At 50.0% G+C, this 21,711-nt stretch overlaps 1 protein-coding gene across 1 annotated transcript in view; it reads right to left on the reverse strand.

The window, feature by feature from the left end:
- Positions 1-2,381: 2,381 nt before the first annotated feature.
- RAB3GAP2 (RAB3 GTPase activating non-catalytic protein subunit 2) overlaps positions 2,382-21,711 on the reverse strand; it is a 2,371,691-nt gene continuing 2,352,361 nt past the window's right edge. The window contains exon 35 of the mRNA XM_069608591.1: positions 2,382-4,563. Within this exon, the coding sequence (XP_069464692.1) occupies positions 4,414-4,563 (150 nt within the window). The 3' untranslated portion in view covers positions 2,382-4,413. The remainder of the gene's footprint in view (positions 4,564-21,711) is intronic.

The following is a 21,711-nucleotide window of genomic DNA, read 5'->3' on the forward strand; positions in this document are numbered from 1 at the left end:
GTACTCCGTGTAAGATGGGGTGTACTGGATCTGTGGTTAAATGATTAAGTAAAATTAATGGCAACTTTACCCTTTTCTGGGGGACAGTAGTCAGCCTCAGAAATGGAGTCGGTGGGAAGTCCAAAAGACAACCCTGTGTCACTGCACTGAAGGTGCTGTGTAACACACAAAAGAAGGGGGCTACCAAAGTGGTGTACTCCAGAGGCCACAATCACAAAAACAGATGAAATACACATGACAAAACCCAAGTTAGAGTGGGAAAAAGAGGTACACTCTTACTAAGTGGAAAAACAAACTCCAGAAATCCAGCAAAGCTGCTGGGGGACTCACTAGGTAAGGGAAATTAGCCATAGAATGAGAATTCTCCCTAACAATCAATAACACCCATCTAAAATCTCAGTGAGTGTTAATACAAAAATCAAATAGCACAATGCTTATTCAATGTAGCTCGACATATGTGTCGGTCGTCAGGAAGTAGGCTACCAATTAAACCACCCGGTTTAAGCGACCTTCTTCAGGAAGTGGATGCTTAGGTTTGAAACCACTCTGAGATGTCAAAAAGTGGGAGATGTCATCTAGCATCAATCTACAAACAAATATACAACTTATCATGGTTCCGATCTCTTACTTATGATAACACAGAATACTTGTGTGTATACCCCTGTGAATATGTATACTGCTGGCACTCACCTCCAAAATACAATGATGGAGCCTTGTGTCAGCGGGGGGAAAATTCCTACAGCTCTTTAGTTTCACTCACAACAGAGACTGCAACAAAAAAGTGAACAAGGCATAAAAATAAGCCTCCCTACTTGTAGTTCTCACACAAAATACAAATATTATGCTTTTATGTGAGTTGATTATTGCCCTATTGATTGCAGGTGCAATCTTACCTGCTCAAGAGTTCAGGCACTCATGCATTCAGCATATGGTCCACAGATCCATGTTTTCATCCTGGTAGCGCAAAGGTCTACAGGAAAGGGCCCCTAAACATGTCTAAGGCACAACACAAACATGTGTTAGTGATACCAATCCCTCATGAATATCATGATGTTAATTAATCATGTATTTCACTCACCTAATTTCGTATTGCTTGGTGGTGAGGTGATCTCTTCTAATCTATCAAATTTGCTGATGCTGCAATTCAGTATTTCTTAGCATGCAATAGCAATGTTTCTATAAAGAATACACAAAACATAGTCCCATTAGGGAGGTAGACCACTCTGTCTGGTCACAACATATTGGTAGTGATTCCTATGACGCTGATTCATTGAACCTTATAGCCCTTACACAGCGCAATGGCCCACTATACTGCAGTCATTATCAAGTGTGCTTGGAGATTAAATAAAGAACTGCCCCTGCTAGTTCTCACGTGGCCACAGAAGGGGTCCCTTGTGCTCCGCCATAATGGTGGGAATTGCTTAATCAGCTATTTCAGATGCGCATAAATGTAGTTGTTAACTTCCCGCATATTCTAACACACATACACGCTAGGATCTGCGCTAAGTGTTACGGGCATATCAATGGAGTGTCGCATTTCACGCACATGATTTCGATCGCAAAATATTGTGATAGATTTCAGTGTCTCCGTATAGGAGTATGCAACGTATGCTAGCATATCTGTGGGGACGCCCATCTCCCCTGCTGGCTCTTTAGTGGCTCTATTCCGTACCAATCACTATTGGAGTTTTTGCCTGGCATAACGTCCTGCTCTGTCCTCGGTGAACGTGAAAAATTTCTGTGTGGATGGGTGTGGCTTTCTTCTCCTTAGATGATAAGAAGCATAGTAGAAGGACTACTCATAGTCCGCACAACAGATCCTGGGAGGTGCAGTACCTTCCTACGAATCCCATGTATCATTGTATTACAAAGTCAAAATCAAAAAATGAAATCAAGAAAACTTAAATGAAAATGAATTTCAAGAATATTTAAAATACACCAACAAAAGAGGGTAAATTAATAACATTGGTGTTTAAAACACACTGTAGTATTGAGGTGCGTCTCTGTGCTGGGAAGAGTGGTCTAGTATATGTAGGTCCATAGCCTTCAACTGAATGGGTATTAAAAACTACAACAACTCAGAAAACCAAAAGAAATATTTTTTAAAATTTTAAATGAAAAATATAAACATCTTTCAAATTTGTTTTGAATAGTCATTAAGAATCACCCTCAATTCAGCCCAGTGACTCCCGAGCTCACGTCCATTCATGTTTCACTAGGGACCAAGCGAAGGAGTCGCTCTTCTTTGTAAAGATGCTAAAGATCGGACGTCTTGTTAAACTTCAGAAGCTGCCGTTTCAAAATATCAGACTTAAATACAATTTTTTCCTTCTGTGAGCAGAAAAAACAGGTTGTGGATACATCAAATGCAAAGAAGGCAATTTTAGTTATAAAATATTTATTTTAGTTGCATATTTTAACTACATCCTTTTCCTCTTTATTTTTACCACCTTGTTATCACATTGCAAAGGGGTTATAAAACATCTGAGGTTTTTGAGAAAAAAAAAAGAAGAAACCAAATGCAGAGTTACTGGACAAGAGCAGACAATCACATACTGTAAATCGAATGCTTAATCCTGCTCCTTTGCAAATCTCATGAGTACAGGGAACATACATTGAGAGAGGACACCAGAAATGTGCAAAAAATAGATAGTCTTTAGGGAAGGTTATCTTCAGCAGTGGGCATTTAAGTTCACTCTTATATTCATGAAATAATTACACTTTATAGAGGTTGTTTGTATTTACATATAAATAGATTTCTTGTTAACACTCAAAATATGATATCCAACTAGTAGTAGAAATGTGGACTGCTAATTGGGAGTTGTGGTAGGAAAAGATAGTCTAAATAGCAAACTTCTAAACACTGAATATAATATTTGGCCACTAAATTAGAGCATTATTTGGACTGCAGCAAAAATCTGTTTGCTTCTCAAGGTGTCGGCTAAAAACCCATGGATTTACTATGAATACAATAGGGACACTTGGGTATGACAGCAAGGATAAGTGATAAAAAAGCAAAAGCACACTTAACACCTATTAAATCTGCCCATTTGGATCTGTGAGGGGGTATTTGACCTAGACATTAAAGCAGTAAATAAATCAAGGCAATGAGGACATATAACAAAGCGGTTAGATATATGTTTAGAATGTAAGCATTAGGAAAAAGAGGGGACAGAGTTATCTCGTTGCCATACTCTGCATAAATATATGTGGAATTTAACGAGAAACACTACAGCACAGGAATCACATGAGCAAAGGCCACTTGGCTGTGGTACATATTTCTGTTTGAATCATTTCTCATTTTAAATTGCCTGGAGAAGTGTGAACCCCAACGATAAACTATCGGAAGGGGTTAGTCTATATCCATCCTCTTGCATCCCAACAACTTTCTTTTAGCAACGACAGAACCTTATTGTAGTGCATTAGTTAAAGACATTTTGTGGGTCTCATGTAATAATTTTCTTGTACAATGATCACACTGAGGCATGAAGAGCCTCCACCATCCAAGATTAGATGTATATGCCCAAACCGATGAACAAAGATTCAGAAGCACATTTTTCACATAATTGATTTTAAACTAAGAGTCTGACTGCAGGCAGGCCATTGGTATGTTCTTAAATTTAAACTATAGGGGCACAAAGCATAATTTCCCTGCAGCGAAATACATAGCAAAAACGGTTCCACAGAAGGTTGTCGAATGTGCCTTAGTTACTGCAAGACAGCTTCCAAGATCTAACAGATTTCAATGGTAAGGTCTTTAATTCTGAGAACATATAATTCACCATTGGAAGCTTTAGCAGTACCAATATGATAGTCATGGCTATTGTACCACTAATAAGCATATTCCGCAAAATGCTGCACCGCAGGTTGAGGGGAAGTCATCAAGATGCTGTGTGACCTCATATCCAAATGGACTGGTTGTGTTTCAATTATATTCATGGAGGAACATGTTTGAAGCATGTTCCTACCCTTGCGCACACAAGTAACACACTGTCTTAATGACTGTACTATAATACCTGGAAAATACACAGAAGCTGCAACATACAATAACTAATTATAAATATATAGCGTCTAGATGTGTACTATTGAAGAGGACCAGAACAGTGGTTCAGCTTTCTAATGCTGCTCCGCACATTGAAGCTGAATTATCAATATTATGAACATCGCATTTTCACCTTAGTGTACTTTGCTGTTATTGGGAGAGAACAAGAATTGCTCTTCGATCAACAATATAGTTTGTGTTCAGCCATACACTTATTATTCCAAAATGAATTGGACAATCGAGGTCTAATATTTCATTTACAAAAGCCGCATGATTTTCTTTTGTGTTCAATGTTGGCTTTAATGCAAAAAGTGACGACACGCTAATGCATCTTCTACAAGAAACCATTCTCAGGTAGGTTGGCTGAATAGTCATGAAGCAGACATTGCTTCCACGGCTTCTATCAAGTTCAATGCAAGGGCATACTGCCCATGATTTGGTGGTAAAAGCTCAATTACTTTATCCACTAATTTAGCCGTCACTCCAATTGGCACTTGCGTGTTTTGAAGATCTTGAGGGTCCTGCGGAATGAGAGAAAAATATTTGAATTACACAAATTATCAAAAAAGTTACCACTAATTCGCCATTGTGATTCATCTGAAAAAGAAATGTTTTTGAACCACAGAAAATATTTTACGTAGCTATACATACGGCCCACGGATAAGAAATGATAGCTACAACATTGTCTGCTAACATTGTAGATGTTGCGTTGCTCATAAAAGTGGTCTTGCATACTTCATTCTCACCAGAACATCATTGTCAATATACACCCTCGACCTCTCAGTAACTGTTTGTATGTTGAAGGTTGTCCACCACTTGTTAAGAGCGTATTAATAACAAAGGAGATGCATATTTTATTTGCATAGCTCTCGCAAAGCCCACATTATGTGCCATCAGTACTTTTTATCACACCCTTAAAGCATTAAAGCCGAAGAGCAACAAATACTCTTACATTGTGGGTAACACCTGGACTCCAATATGGCAATAAACATGGATGCATGCGCAGAGGTCTTACAAATAAACAGTCCTTTAATAAAATTTCTATGAGCCCAAATTGAAAATATTCCAATGGACTTTAAACATCACCAGTAGTTACATTAATTTGTCAACCCATGAGGATAATCTGGCAACTCAATCAGCTTTGACATCAGATTTCAGACTGTTCTGCTCACGATCTACATTTTTAGAAATTCAGAAGATACCGATGCAAATTCCAGGTATAGAATTTCAGGAGAATAGCCATCAGGACATGTAAGCATGCAGAGAGACTACAGAGAGGACCAGAAGAGCCAGGAGAGGGGATGGAGAGAGTAAAGGAAAAGGTGCCCTTGTGTTTTAACGGGTGACAGTGTTTCTTGGAGAGCAGTTTGTTTTTGATGTTTTAATGAACAAATTACTTACCTCGGTAAATGTTCTTTCTGATGGATGTTACTGCCACGGATTCCTCATCTAATATATCCCTATCCCAGTGCAGCTGTTCTCCAGAAACCTTTCCACTGACAGGGGTTCGCAGTGTGGCTCAGCGTCGGTTCCGCCCAATGCCTCTATGCGCCTGCACCGGATACGATGTTGGGGCCAACAGTGCAGCGTCCCTTAATCTCAGTTCCACCCCTTTTCCCTAGAACTCTGAAGCCGTGGGACCATTGAACCGATAGTGTACTAGCTTCTCGCAAGAGGGGCAGGTAGAGAGGGCAATGAGCAATCCGTGGCATGGATGCTTTCCTGTCATGGATTCCTCGTCCATGATACAGCTCCCAAAGCAGTACGTAAAGCTGGAGGAGGGAGGCAGCAAGGACACAACCTAAACCAGAAAATTCTGGAGGACTCCCCAACCAAAACAGGCATCCTGGCCAGCAAGGGAATACAGCAGTAATGCTTAGCAAACGTGTGCAGCGATGCCCACACAGCCACCTGGCAAATGTCCAGGGAAGGGACTCCCCTCTGCAGGGCAGAGGTGGCAGCCACTTCTGTGATAGAAGGAGCTCTGAGACCCTCAGCACATCCTTCCCAGCCAGAATGTAGCATTCTGAGATGCAGAGAATGATCCACCTGGATAAAGTCTGCCAGCACGAGCACCAGTGTACCCAACTAAAATCTTGTCGGGGGGGGGGGCGCTGTTGCGCCGAAGCAAGATGGCCGCCTAGGTGTTGTGCTCCGGATGGGGAGAGCAAAGAAGCTTTGTGTTTAGGCCCGCAACTCCATTGCATCCGCCTGAGATCAACGGTGCATCGCTATAACCCTATCCACTGCACCCATGAGAAGTTTTGTGGACAAATGCACCCCCGCCGCTGAGCTGTGCGCCCCCGTCCCCGCTGGGTCTCCTGCTGCCTAATCTCCCCGCCTGCGGCTCTGTGGACCGCGGCTCTCCCAGCCACTTGGGGGCGCGGCGCTGTGGCCTGCTGTGGGGTAGCGGTGTCAAGTCCCCCGAGCTCGCCGCGCGGGACTGGCCCCCTGCTCCTCCTGCCATCTCAGCGGGCTGCCTCGGCCTGCTGGCCCGCCGCATCTGCCGCATCTACAACCTCCATCAACATCAGCGACACCTGGACTGCAGGATCACCGGCGCGGCTGGCCTGCTGGCTGCGGCTTGGCACCCACCCGCACAGCATCTGCCTCCCCCCCTGCCGCCCCTCCGCAGGCACACCGGATCATGCCTGCTTCAAGGTAGAGGGTGCGGGGGGTTGAGTGCGTCTGTCTTCAGCTGACGCGTGGGTGCCTCACGGCTCACCTCCCTCCTCTCCTGTTTGACTACGGACCCTCGGCCGACCATGTGCTGCGCGGGCGAGCGCTGGAGCGCCTGGTGTGGGGGCCCATAGCGTTGCCGCTCCCCACCTGTGATCCTTGGGCTCCCCGCCTCGACCTCGCCTATAACACGCGCCATCATCGCTCCCTGCTACTGGCGCCCTATTCACCCGTGCCTTTCTGGGGATTTCAAATTTGGGTCGGGAGGCGTGCATACAAACCCCCCCCCCCCCTACTGCACGTCTCCACCCCTGTGGTATGAACAGTCTGCTACATCGACCAGGCAGCAGTACAGTGCTAAGTCTGGACTTGATTACTGATTTCACCATCCACGGAATCACTTGCAATAGTCGGTAAAGCTAAAAACTCATGGGATTTCACCGCCTCATAGCATCTGTCTAATCCTGGTGGGCCAACTTTGCAACTCGCTGGTCGCACACCACTGTCCCATAGATCCACACGCTCCTGGTTGGGGTTGGGTCATCCCTTGCCACCAGGGTTACCCTGCTCGTGTCTGCCCACAGTGACTGAGAGGATCATACCCTGCGCCTTACTAGACTGCTTCTCGTGGCCCCTGCCACTGTTGTTCCGGCCATATCTTATTATCTTTCGCTTCATCATAGCACAGGCCCCCTGTGGCTGCGCCGGGCATCCGGTGGACCTCACCTGACCAGAGGAGATCACCCTGGAGCTGCATCCAGTATCATCTATCATCATTCCTTTCTTAACCTTCCCAGGCATTCACCAAAGTGAAACTTGATACACCTGATGCCTGGTACCCTCGGGGCGACTGGGGATCATACCCTACTTGCCATCATGACCAAAGGAGCGGGAGCCGGAAAGAAGCAAAGCTCCCTAAATATGTTTGCTAAGACACCCTCCAGGCCACCGACTGAGCCTCCAGAGGAATCGGCCACCGCCTTGGCATCTTCAGCCCCGGATGACTCGCAAAAAATGCTGGAATACATGCGAGAAGGCTTCGCCACGCTGCATACTAAGTTAGACGATATGAATGGTACCATCTCATCGATAACGGCACATATTGAAAGAACAGACAGCCGGGTCGCGGAAATCGAAACAAGGGTTGGCACTGCTGAGGATGACCTGGGTTCCCTCCGCGCTGCGGTCACCACTCTTTCCAGTCGGGTCCTGGCAGTGGAGAAGAAAAATGAGGATCTTTAATCCCGCTCCAGATGGAATAACCTCTGCATTGTCGGTGTACCCGAGGACAACATTAGGGAACCCATGGAGGAATACGTGGAACAAACCCTTTTAACACTCCTGGACCACCCTAAACTCTCAGCACAATTTGCGGTGGAAAGGGCGCATCGCTCCCTGACCACAAAACCCAGACCTGGAGCACCTCCTCGCCCCATCATAGCCAAGATCCTGAATTTTCGTGATCAGGATGGCCTATTGCGAGCGGCCAGAGATAAGGGGGAACTGCTTCTTGGGGCAGCGAGGATACACCTGTACCCGGATTTCTCTGTGGCTGTGCAGCAAGAGCGTTAAACCTTTCTAGCAGTAAAAAAGAGACCCCGAGACTTAGGGGTTAAATACTCTATGCTCGTTCCCGCAAAGCTGAGAATCGAACACTCCAACCAAACATTCTTCTTTACTATCCCAGAAGAGGCCTCCAAATTCATAGCCAAACACATTCCGGGCTGAACCACTTACTGTCTAGATGGGATGTACACCTACTCTGCATACTGTTGTGCCTAAGACACTTTGGGGACCCCCGTTGGCGTCTCCCCCTGTGATGGCACCTTCTTGATGAAGTTTATTGGTTTCTGGTTTTGTTCACGTTGCTCCTTTTAGCCTTTGCAAATGTGGCCCTGTTTGCCACACTGACTCATTGTATTCAGAGGCATTTTACTCCCCGACAAGTCCCCATCTTGGGTAACTATTCAACAACCACTTCTAGACTCCCGAGGGTTGTTCCCCTGGGCCCCTCTCCCGCCCTTTGCCACTCCGAGGCCACATTATGCTCCCCAGATGGTACATCAGGGCGTGTGGCTGCATCCCACCGGCTTCACTTGCCTTCCTCCCCGTTGGCCATAGCCCCTCTACTCTTTGTGCAAACCTCGAACACTATGGTTAATACTATTGGATTGCATAATCTCCTCACGCTCTCCCCAGTCCGGTGCGCCATTGCCCGGCTAGCTAACAGTCCCCCAGGCGTTGATGCTTAGAAGTTCTTGGTTGATATGGGTTGGTTTGGGTTTCGTCCCTCTGATTGGGGGAGGGATGTGGGTGGAGAGGAGGAACGTTATGGTTAAAAAAGTCTTGGCGGCCACCGGAGGTGCCCCATGCGCCATACCAACACATTTCGAGCACACAGACGGGGTGCCACATGCCGCCGGATCCACTAGCTCCCTGTGGCTGGTGCCCCCGTGGCAGGAATACAATCAGTACCCTTACGAGAATGGCTAACACTGACCTGACCTTCATGAGCTGGAATATCCGGGGGTTGGGCAATCACAGGAAGATGTGACAGGTTCAGCTACATGCTGAACGCCATGGGGTTAAAATCCTATGTCTACAAGAAACCCATGCTCGATCAGAGCAATGTGAACGGTTTGCGAGGCAATGGGGGCCCTAGAGGTACTATACCAACTATTCTACGCAGAGCCGTGGCACTCTTACTCTAATACACAAGAGCCTGAAATTTACATGCCACCACTCGCACATCGACCCTCTGGGCAGATACGTTTTGATCACTGGCAAACTGCTCCACCAGGAGGTAGCCATCCTGAATGTATATGGTCCCAATATCGACGACCCTGATTTCTACCTGCACTTAGCCGCTTTCCTCGAAAGTTACCCACTGCTCCCGATACTATGGGGAGGCGATTTCAATACCATACTAGATGTCACCCTAGATAGACCGCGCTCCAGACCTCACCAACTATCCAAGGCAGCCTATACTATCCTCACAACCCTTCCCCGTCTGGCACTTGTGGATGTATGGCGCCTTCTGAACCCCAATTCGCGCACATTCTCCTTTTACTCCTCGGTTCACGATTCCCATTCCAGTATAGACAGATGGCTTATAACGGACACGCTGGTCAGAAGCTTGTCTCACCTGGCTATCCTCCCTAGGACCCTTTCAGACCACTCACCAGTGCTCATTTCCCTGAACTGGGGTCAGGATGCTGGTAAAACTAGGCAGTGGAGGCTGAGCCCTTATTCGCTTCTCGACCAGGCCTTTGCAACCGAACTCGAGTCCTCCATCGAGGAATTATTTGAGATCAATACAAATTCAGTAACATTGCACGCTGTCCTATGGGAATCCTTTAAAGCATATGCGAGAGGGATTGCTATCTCCAAAGGCTGCGGCATCCTATAAGGAATCCGCGCCGACATTGCCGCTAGCGAATCGGCCCTAGCTATCCTCGAGTCCCAATATGCCCAAGACCACTCCCCAACCACGCTGGCTGCACTGGGTTCGGAGCTGGACAGATTTCGCGACCTCACCCAGCGTGAGGTTAAATTCCTAGACTCCCCTCAGGCGGTAAGGAAATACGGGGAACGAGAACGCCCCGGTCGAATGCTAGCCAGACTATTGCGCTGGGAGCTCGGAGCTCCCAATAATATCCTGGCGATAATGAGACCTGAGGGCCCCCTTGCCACCTCCCCACAGGATATCAACTCTCAGTTTCGGTTGTTCTACACCTCCTTGTACTCTGAAGCCGATGGTCCCCAGGTTCCGGAAATTGACTCCTACTTAGAGGATATGCCCCTGTCAGTACTGTCCACTGAAGCCAGCATTTTCCTAGACAGGCCTTTTACCTCCGAGGAACTTGACGAAGCCATTGCGTCGTTGGCATCAGGGAAGGCCCCTGGCCCAGACGGGCTCCCCATGGACTGATATAAGTCTGTTCTGATTCCACACCTATTGGCCCTGTGGGAGGAGTCGTCTGAGAGGGGTATACTCCCCCCCCCAATCTCTTTGGGAGGCGCTGATAACAGTGCTCCTCAAACCGGGTAAGCCCCCTACTCAGTGCAGCTCATACTGACCGCTGTCATTGATTAACAGTGATGTTAAAATATACGCTAAACTGCTGGCCAACCGCTTAGCCCCATACATGCCCCACATCATCCACCCCGACCAGGCAGGATTTGTCCCGGGCAGGTCTACATCCTTGAATTTGAGAAGGCTCTTCAATGTGATCAGCAGAATCAGCCCAACCCCACAGGCGGTTGCAGCCACCCTAGATATGCAGAAGGCATTTGACTCGGTCTCGTGGAAATACCTATGGCGAGTCCTTGAGAACTGCAAGTTCGGCCCCAACTTTCGAGCCTGGGTAAAGCTGCTCTACACCGCCCCGTCGGCCAGAGTTCGTACTGAGGACAGATGCTCCACTCCCTTCCAGATATCCAGAGGCACACGACAGGGATGCCCCTTCTCCCCCCTCATATTCGCTATAGCCATGGAACCCTTTGCTGACATGGTACGCCAATCACATTCTCATAGGGGATTGCGCACAGTCAGCCAATCCGATGTAGTTTCCCTCTATGCAGATGACGCTCTTCTGTACATCCGGTCCCCAACACCAACCTCGCCCCTATACTAGCGGATGTTGCTCGCTTTGGGGACATATCTGGCTTAAAAATAAACTGTTCCAAGTCTGCCTTATTCCCACTTACGGACTCCACAGATCCCCCCCTTGGATTTATGTAGATTCAACTAGTCTCCGTCCAGCATCACCTACCTGGGGGTGGTGGTTTCCCGCCACACGGCAAAGCTACGCGAGGATAATTATCAGACTTACCTAACTAACTTTGCTGCAAGGGCCTCCAGCTGGTCCAAACTCCCCATTTCACTAGCAGGCAGGATTGGAATACTTAAAATGGAGGTACTGCCCCAACTCCAATACCGATTCACCAATCTACCTGTGTGGCCTGGGGATGCTTTCTTTAAAACACTACGCCAGATAAGCAACGTCTTCCTGTGGCATTCAGGGGCTGTCCGCCTTAAACTGTCCACATTGACCGCTCCCAAGGAACTGGGTGGGTTCAACGCTCCAGATTTCACCAGATACTGGGTGATAGCCCAATCGCAGTTTGCGTCATATTGGTTTAATACCACTGACACCCCCCCCCCCCACACACGTTCGGCTGGAAAAGCTAGCGGTCTCTGACCGCGAGATAGGCTCCCTGATCCTCAAATCAGCACCCCCTGACTCAGACTCCGCAGACCCGGTAGCTACCACATCCTTAGCATTGACTAAACTCTGGACAATGGTCGGCACGCTTCACCCATTCCACGGGGACCTGCCATTATGGAACTTCTTCCCGATGTCCCACATATTCCACAATCAGTGGTATCTCGCTGGGCAAATGCTGGCTTCTTGACACTCCGCGATGTCTACGAACAGGAGAACTTTATTGAGTGGCTAGATCTTCCCCTATCCCTTAAACGCCGGCCTTCAGCATGGCTATAATACTCCTCACTGCGGAAGAATCTCAAATCCAAATTCCCTGATTTCCCCACCTTACCCGCCGACGAGCCTATGGTAGCGGAGCTCTGCTCCTTCCTCTCCTTCAGGGGCAAGGTGTCAAGACTTTACTCTTTACTGCAGAATAGGGCGGCCCCCACCTTTACAAAGCTGAGACACGCATGGGAGGAGGATCTCGGAGTTGAGCTCACTGACGAGAGATGGTCCCGAATGTGTGGCCGCACCCACAATGTATCCTATAATACTAAATTTAAAACAATTCAATTCAAGGTGCTACACAGATACCATCATACACCAGTAAGGCTGCATCGCATGTTCTGCAGCTTTCCTCCCAGCGGCCCCAGGTGTGGTATGGATCAAGCTTCCTACATTCACATGTTATGGCACTGCCCCCGTCTGACCCAATTCTGGCTAGACATCTGCTCCACACCCTCGGACATCCTGGAACACACTATTGCCCCACCCCACTACACTGCCTGTTCCATGATCTCCCTCAGCTGCCCCGCGACTCTAAGAAACTAGCAGGTCTCTGCATGCTGATGGCAGTCCGCTGCATATTTTTGTGTTGACTCCGCCCAGGGCGCCTACCTGTGCACAGTGGCTCAGGTCAATTACATGGGCTCATGATACTGAGGAGTCCTGGAACGCAATGCAACACTCACATTCAAGGCCAAGAGACATCTGGCGGAAGTTTCGGGATATGTCCGCCATGGCCTCACCTACAAACTCTGAAAAATGATGTCTTCCCCTGGCACAGTTGTTAATGACCGGTCTGCTGCTCCACCCTCTGTATGCTGCAATTGACTCAGGATGTGCTACTCATTATGTATGTTGCTGGTCTCTTTGACTCATTGCTGGTGCCATGGGGCGCCTTATGTTTGTTTCTGGTGTGTTGTCAAGACAAATAAAGAAAGTTAAAAAAAAAAAAAAAGCTTGTCATATTTCCTGGCCTCTCTTATTCGACAGATGTAATAGCTACGGGCCTGCAACCATTCCTCTGCCTTGGAAGGATGGGGTGGGGGGGTGAGGAAAGAACACAGGAAGATGGATCTTTTGGGAGAAATGGAAATCTGAGACCGCCTTTGAAAGAAAAGAGCGTATCACTCTCAACGTCACCTTCTCTTTGGAGAAAACCAAATAGGGAGTTTTAACAGATACCACCTGGAGCTCACTCACTCACCTTGCGGAAGTGATGGTCCGTAGGAAAATTATCTTAAAGGAGAGTAAACTAATAGAACAGGAATGTAGGGGCTCAAACTGAGCTTTGATAAGGAATCTCGCCCGTCAGGAGCAGCACAATCTTGCGCTTCACAGAGGCGAGGAAGGTGACCAGGCCCAGTCTGATTGCTCTTAGCTCCAGCAAATTGATATGTTTTTTGAGACTCAGAGGGAGACCACAGTCCGCTCACTGTCAGTTCGGACAAGCGAGTACCCCACCTCATCAGAGACACATCAGTGACCACCATAACTTGGGGCCAGGGTTCATAAAACAATGCGCCTCTCAGCAGGTTTTCTCTCATGGCCCACCACGCAAGATTCCGAGCCACCTGATCTGAAACCTGCAGAAGGTCTGATGTGGCCTTGAAATTGCAACCAATGGCAACAGAGGAGCCACTGAAGCAATCTCATGCCCAGCATTTCCTCCATGACCACTAGGATACAGGAGGCCAAGTGGCCTAGTAGGTGCAGAAATGATAAGTTACTCACCGTAGTGACTAGTTAGTCCCCTTTCCTCCATATTGCATGGGAGTCCCTTCCAAGGGACGGAGGGCAAAACCTTTTTCAACAGAAAAAATCTTCTTCCCCTTTCAATTTAGAGGCGGGGGTGCAGCCCTGGGATCATGCGCTGCCCTGACTCCGCCCTTCGGCGCCACACCTCAGTCGCCATAGACGCGTCTACAATAGGATATGGAGGCCTTGGAGGCCTGATAGCCTAGTCTTGCACCTCCAAACGTGACAAAAAGGGCGTCTGGAAGCCCTTGGTCCTGTCAAGGTAGAATTTCAGGGCACGCCTGACATCCAGGCAGTGCAAAACTCTCTGTGCCTTATCGGCAAAAAACATAGGAAACACTATTTCCTAGTTTAAATGAAAGACAGACGGCACCTTAGGCAGATATGCTGGGTGTGTCCGCAGGACTACTTTGTCCCTGTGAAAGGTAGTATATGGTTCTGAGGCGACCAGCGCCTGGATTTCAATGATTATGCGAGCCGAGGTGAGGCTGACTAGTAAGGCCGTCTTAATGGTCACCAGCCTGAAGTCCGCGGACGCCATTAGCTCAAACGTTTTGTGTGCCATTGCACCCAAGACTATGTTCAAATCCCAAACGGGGTGTGGCCGCTTGATGGCTGTGTAGAGCCTTGCGAGTCCCGTCAAATGTTTTTTGACAATTGGGTTGGAAGAGGAGAAGATCCCCTCCTCCGAGTTCCTGTAAGCCCCGATGGCTGCGAGGTAAGTGCGGCAAGTGTCCACCTGCACGCCTGAGTGGGCGAGGTGTGCTGAGAAGGAGAGCATGTCCCCAAAGTACATGCCAGGGGGTCGATTTTCTTGGAGTCCGTCCAGTGGCAGAACCTGGTCCATTTACTTTTATACTGGACCCTGCTAGCATTGCTCCTTGCGCCCTGTATGATCTCTAGATTAGCCTGGCAGAGGCTGAGGTGCCGTAGCGTTACCTGCTCAGGCACCACGTTGTGAGGGCTAGTTTCTGAGGTGCGGGGTGGATGACTCTGCCACCCTGCTGTGCCAGAAGATGTGCTGGGCCCGTCGGCAGATGAATCGGAGGCATCTCAGAGAGGCTAAGCAGCTCCGAGAACCATGGCCTGATTGGCCACCATGGAGCTATTAGGATGATGTTGAGCTGGCGAGGCTCCTTGATCTTGCAGATCACTCTGTGAAGCAGCGGTGTGGGCGGGAAGGCGTATACTGTCATGCCGTTCCACTGAATCCGAAATGCGTCGCCTATGGAGCCGGGGCCCTGTCCATGCCACTGTCCCTGCCAGGAGGCGAACTGTTAGCACTTCATGTTGTACCAGGTAGCAAAGAGATCCACCTGGGAGTGTCCCCATCTGCTGAAGATCTCCTGAATAACGAGGTCGTTTAGCTGCCACTCGTAATTGTTTGCTCCCAACCTGCTGAGCCTGTCCGCCTCCAGGTTGGAATCCCCCGGAAGGTGGACTGCCGTGAGGTAGATGTCATTTTCCCGGGCCCACTCCCACATGCTGATTGCCAGTCTGCACAGTGGTGGGGATCTGGTGCCTCCCTGCTTGTTGACATAGTACATGCTGGTCGAGTTGTCTGTCTGGATGAGGACAACTTTGCCCTTGATAAGTGGAAGGAATGCTCTGAGCGCTAGTCAGATGGCGTTCAGCTCCAACCAATTGATGTGGTACTCCTGCTCCTGTCGGGTCCAGGTGCCATGGACCGAGAGATCGTCCAGGGTGGCTCCACATCCCTCAAGAGAGGAGTCTGTGGTGATGGTGACCTGCGGTTTGGGAGGCCATAAGGGCTTGCCCATCCATAGGTTGTAGTCCATGTACAACCATGTGAGGTACCGGTGGAGAGATGGAGGAACTTTGATCAACTTGGCTTGAGAGCCCCGCTCCTGGTTCCATGATGCCACGAAGTGCAGCTGTAGCCTCCTCATCCTGAGTCTCGTTTGGGGGACGGCTAATAGGACCGCTGCCAAGAGACCCAGGAGGTGCTGGTACCACCAGGCCGAGGTCACCTCTCAGCTGAGGAAGCGAGTAGTGGCCCTCTTGATGGCTGAGATCTTGTCCTCCGAGGGAAACACCTTCTTGGAGAACGTGTCCCATATGACACCCAAGAAAGTCAGAGTCTTTGTAGGCTGCAGCTGTGACTTCTTGAGAGCAAAAACCCCAGATCGTGAAGTGTGTTCATAAGCGCATGGGAAATGTGGTACACTGCTTCCGGAGATGTAGCCCTAACGAGCCAGTTATCGAGGTATGGGTAGATGTGGAGGCCCTGAGGAGGGCCGTCACTGTATTCATGAGTCTGGTGGAGGCCAAAAAGAAGCACCTTGTATTGGAAATGGAAGGCCATGATCCGGAATCGTAGAAAGGAATGATGGGGCTGCCAAATCGGGTCATGCAAGTATGCGTCCTTCAGATCCAGGGAGCACAGCCAGTCTCCCTTGCACAATGTCTCCGCTATAAGAGCTGGCATAACCATCTCGACCTTTTGTAGAGGTAGGGAGAGGTTGAGGGTGGAAAGGTCCAGCACAATTCTCAGCCCCACCTGGTTCTTTTTCTGAATGGCAAAAATCCTGGAGTAAAAGCCCAAGCCGCTGGGAAGCTGGGCCTTCCTCCACTGCCAGGCTCTCGACGAGCGACCGGATCTCCGCCAAAAGAGTTGCTGTTCCAACTTGAGGGAGTGGACGGGAGGAGGAAGGAGAGGCTGGGTAGGCGGTACCCCGTGGATACTACAGAGAGGATCTAGGGGTCTGTGAAATTCTGGCACCAGAAATGTTCATGGAGAGCAAGCCTGCCCCCCACTGGAGACACGTGGACCCAGAGGGGCATGTCATGCCTTCTTTCCCTCAGAGGCTGTTGCGGAGGAAGGGGACTGGAAAAAACCATTACTCCCCCGTCCCCTTTTTGTTGCTTGCGGCGATGTTGAGTCAGCGAGCGGTCCGGCTGCCTGCACATCTGTTCTTGGAAGCCGCGGAACCGTACGTACGCCCCTTGTCGGAGCGCTGCTGTGACTGGGTGTACGATTTGGGCGTGGTCTTTGTCAGAATGGCTAAAGACTTGGCTGTTTGTGAGCTGTTTTTTTTTTGTCCAGCTCCTCGTCCGTGGTGGAGTGGAAGAGGTCACCCCCCTCGAACAGCAGGTCTAATATGCGTTCCTGGACATCCAGGTTGAATTTTGTTGCACAGAGCCAGGCTGTTCTTCTCATGTCCGTGGCGAGACAGATGGAACGGCCAGAGGTGTCAATGTGGGCCACAGTGGACTCCATGATGTCCTGCGCCACCAGCTTGTCCTCACCCAGTCCCGCCTTGAAACGTGATCGGCTCTGCTTAGGAAGTTCTGGGAGGAAATCTGCAATTTCCCGCCATAAGCTCTGGTTAGTGGCCGCCAGCATGGCATCCGCGTTGGCCTGATGAAGAGGCAAGGACGCGTTGAAATACAGCTTTTTCCCATACGCCTCCAGAATCTTCTCCTCCTTGCCTAGCAGCGCCGCAGCGGAGGAGGCTGAAGACGACTGAGGCTTGGAGTATAGTGATACTGCGGCGATCACCGAGGAGTGTGGCTGAGGATGGGCCGATAGCAAGAGTGTATCCCCCTCCATCTGCCTGTACCCGGTGTCCAGGCGTCGTTTGACCGACTGGACAGTGGGGCTTGAGCCAACCCTTTTTGGCCAGGGCGACTACATCAGTCTGCATCGGGATTCCCGTTTTAGCAGAGGGGCGTCGTGTGAGGAGTTCTGCAGGGTCCCCCTCTGCTGGTTGCTCGATCTCGGGTTGAGGAAGGCCCAGGTAATCAGCTAGCCCTGCATGACGTTTGTGGAAGGCCTTGGCTGATGATGGCATGTCGGGGTCCTCCTCATCGTCAATGTCCTCCTGGGGGTCAGGAGGATCCTGCACCGGTGGAGGAGTGGCAGAAGCCAGAGGCTGGGGTACGGGGACCGGAGCCGGAGGCCGTGGCAGAGGCTGGTACGGAACCACTTGAGGAATCGGCTGGGGTGCCGGAGCAGGTGGCAAAGGCTGCGCTAGGGCCAGGAGTGCCGGCGGAGGAGCCTGAGGTGCTGGAAGCATTGGTGGGAGCACCTCCTTAATGGCATCCCTGAGGATAACACCCCATCCGAGGGTACTTCATGAGCCAGATGAACCTCTCAAAGAACCTGTCCTCACAGGCCGGAAGGGTGGTAGAGGATATAGACGGAGTAGCGGGCAGCTGTTGGAGGCGCTGCATTCCCTGCCCATATGGAGGCAGCGGGATCCTGCCCTGCGCAAATGAAGGATAGGCTGTAGGCCACGTACCTGGTTGAAACCAGTCCCACCTTGACCCTCGTACTTTGCCGCATTCCTGTTCCTAGTGCAGCGTCAGACGGGTGCTGAGGTCTGGGACGGCGGCCATCTTGTCAAGCTGCCTTCCACGTGCCTGCGTCGTGTTGCTCGGCTCGCTGGGCCCAACCTCCTCCAGGACTCTAGTGTGGATCATGAGGCCTACCCTGCTCCTCAGGCAGAGGCCCGGTAGGCGTTACACCCTCGGCCGAGAGGCCGGTAGAGCTGCGTTTAGGCGCCCCCTTGGATATATTGCCGGTACTAGGGTGTGGCCCCTCCGGTGAAGACCCGGTACAAGAACCTTTCAGTCCCTCAACACTTTCACCGGGAGGATCAGAGGATCCCTCGGCCTGTAGGCTGGTAGCTGGAGCAGCCTCGGTGCACGTGCTGGTATGAGAACCTGAGCGGTCCATCCCGCACGGGCTAGTCCTTGGGAAGGAGTCTTCCTTGAGGGGTGCGATGGAGAACAGAGGCCCTACCTTGGGCCTGGATCGATGTTTGACAAAGTCCTCCAGGTCCTCTGGAAGCAATTTCTGGAAGAGCTCCCTCCACCTGACTAGCCTGTTCTTCAGAGACCTGGATGACAGGGCGTTGCACGCAGTACAAGCTTGCCAACCGTGGTCTGGGCCAAGGCAACGTAGGCACAGGGTGTGGGGGTCTGAAGTTGGGGAGAGCCCGTCGCAGGATGGACACCCGCTGAACCCTGTGGAAGTCGACATGCACCGGGGAGGAGCGTGACGCTTGAGGGCCGAGTATCTGTAAGATAAAAAAGACAGAAGAAGTATCCGTGCGTGGAATTACATGGCCGAAGCCAAACCCAGGAGCACTGGTGAATTCGGCCCGTTCCCGTCGAAGCGGAAAAGGGGACTGGGGTGTGGCGCCGGAGGGTGGAGTCAGGACAGCGCATGCTCCCAGGCCCGCAACCCCGCGCGCCTCTAAATTTAAAGGGGAAGAAGGTTTTTTCTGGTGAAAAAGGTTCCGTCTCCCGTCCCTTGGAAGGGACACCCATGCAGTATGGAGGAAAGGGGACGGGACGTAAGAATAAGGCTGAGGCAGGGACTTGCCCAAGAGATTGGAGGACATTGACCAACCGAGAGATATTCGTCACTTGGTCCTAAGGCTGGAATGCCCTGCACAGTCGAGTGTCCAAGACCTCTCTGATAAACCAGAGGGACTGAGATAACGAAACCTGACACTTTTTGAAGTTCAGAGTAAAGCCCACACTGTGCAACAGACTGCATAGATGCTCTGACACTAGGCAGGTGGAGCAAGCTCGGAAAAGCAAGTCTTAGGGAAAGACATGAATATTCTCCCTTCTGAGATGACCTGCATCCACTGCTAGGAGCTTGGCTATAACCCTGGGAGCCAACGAAAGACCGAACGGCAGGACTTTGAACTGGTAATAATGGTGGCCCACCACAAACCTCAGGTACTTCCTGTGCTTCTAATGGACAGGCACATGGAAGTAAGCACCCCAAAGGTCCAGTGATACCAACAAGTCCTGAAGATTGAGGGCTTGCAAGATCTGCGCTTGAGTAACCATCTTGAATTTGTCATTGGTAGGAACAAATTCAGCAGCCGCAGATCCAGCATTCGACCGAAAAACCCATGTCCTTCTTTGGCACAGAAAATAGGTGGAATACCAAACCCTGGCCTTATTCTTAGCATGGTACCAGTTCTATCCCATTTTTTTCATAAAAGCTGACGGACCTTCTCCAGGAGGATGGAATTCAGAGGCAAGGTGTTGGTGTGTGGGCCCTGGTCTGGAGGACGCTGCACGAGAGGGAGGCAGTATCCCCCTTGAATGACCTGCAACATTCAAGCCTCGGCCGTTGTCTTGGAGCATTCTGTGCGGAACAGGGAAAGCCATCCCCCACTGGAGATTCGTGGCAGAAGACCTCTCAGAGGTTTGCCCCTTGTGGTGCAGAGGGGACGGTGGCCGCAGCCACTCCCCCTATGGGGCACTGCTACCTCTTGGAAAGCGTCTGCCTTGCAGTCTTCCTGGGGTGCCTGGCATTAACTGTGCTGGGACATAGGAGGCTGAGGGATGAATACATTGACCCCTTGCCGAAGAGGGTTGTTGTATGGCTAGAGCTAAGGATTTTGCCATAACCTTTGCAGACTGGAGGAGGGTTGTTGTATGGCTAGAGCTAAGGATTTTGCCATAACCTTTGCAGACTGAAATGTCTGGAGGACGTCATCAGTTTTTGCCCTAAATAGCTTTTGACCATCAAAAGGCATGTCCAGAAGTTTAGCCTGTACATCATGTGCAATGCCTGACATCCAAGAGTGACACCTCACCACCGTGCTTATGGCCATGGATCTGCCAACACAATCAGACGTGTATAGTCCTGACCGCAGCATCTTACAAGAAGCTCCCTTGCCATCCGCGACCATAGACAGGAAACCTTTCCCTCATCTACCCCTTAGGGATGTGTTCAGCTGCATTGGCCACTGCTGACCAAAGACCAAAGGGGAACTTCATCAAGGTACAAGAGGTATTATTTGCACAAAGGATGAAACTGCCTTATGAAAAAGCTTTTTTCGGCCAAGCGTCCAGACTCTTACTGTAATGTTGTTTCTGATGGACGTTCCTCCCACGGATTCCTCATCTATGATATCAATCTCCCAGCTGCTCTTCTGAAACTTTTACTGCTGCCACGGGGCTTTGCGTCAGCTCCACCTGATGCTTTATGCACCCCGTGATCTCAATTCCTCCCCCTCTGGTCCCCCTGTGATGTTCCGTTGTTCCTCCCACCCCCTCTCGTCCCCCCGTGATGTTCCATTGATCCTCCCACACCCTCTGGTCCCCCCGTGATTTTCTGTTGTGCCCCCCACCTTCTCGCATACAGGTGTTGCCTGTTTTGCTTGTTTCTTCTATGCTGCGTCCCATCCCTCCTCCAGTCCTCTCCCCCCCCTACATCCTACCTCTGCAGGAGTCTGTCCTGATACATCTTCATCATCAATGCCTTTTGACAATGCTTGGATTTGACTTTTTGGACTACATTGACTCACGGTGCGTCACCACTGCATCTTGTACTCATGGTGGCCCTGAACCATGCTGTTCCCATTTTCATCTTGAATCCTGGCTTGTATTTGCTGTTCTCTCGCTACATTATGTGTTACTACTGACTTCTGCAATTGTATTGCTCTCCCCTATTGCTTGTCCACTTTTTCACGACTCACTCTCTGTTCTCTACTCCTCTCCCTTGTCCCTTTTCCTATCTCCTCCCCTTACTTTCTTCTATGCACTTACTCAATCAGAACTGCCCTTGACCTAGTATGATGGCAACCTTGTTTGTCTCCTCACCCTCCCCTACGTGTTGTTCCCCCACCCCCAGCACTATCTGAAATGTCATCAGGCCTAGTACGTTAGTTGCTTGTTTTGTTCCTCCCCTCCCTTTCTGCACCCCTCTCCCTCACCTTTTGTTAATCTCCGGTTCTACCA

Source organism: Ambystoma mexicanum, chromosome 4q (assembly GCF_040938575.1).
Source record: "Ambystoma mexicanum isolate Mex_15411 chromosome 4q, UKY_AmexF1_1, whole genome shotgun sequence".
Classification (NCBI taxonomy): domain Eukaryota; kingdom Metazoa; phylum Chordata; class Amphibia; order Caudata; family Ambystomatidae; genus Ambystoma; species Ambystoma mexicanum.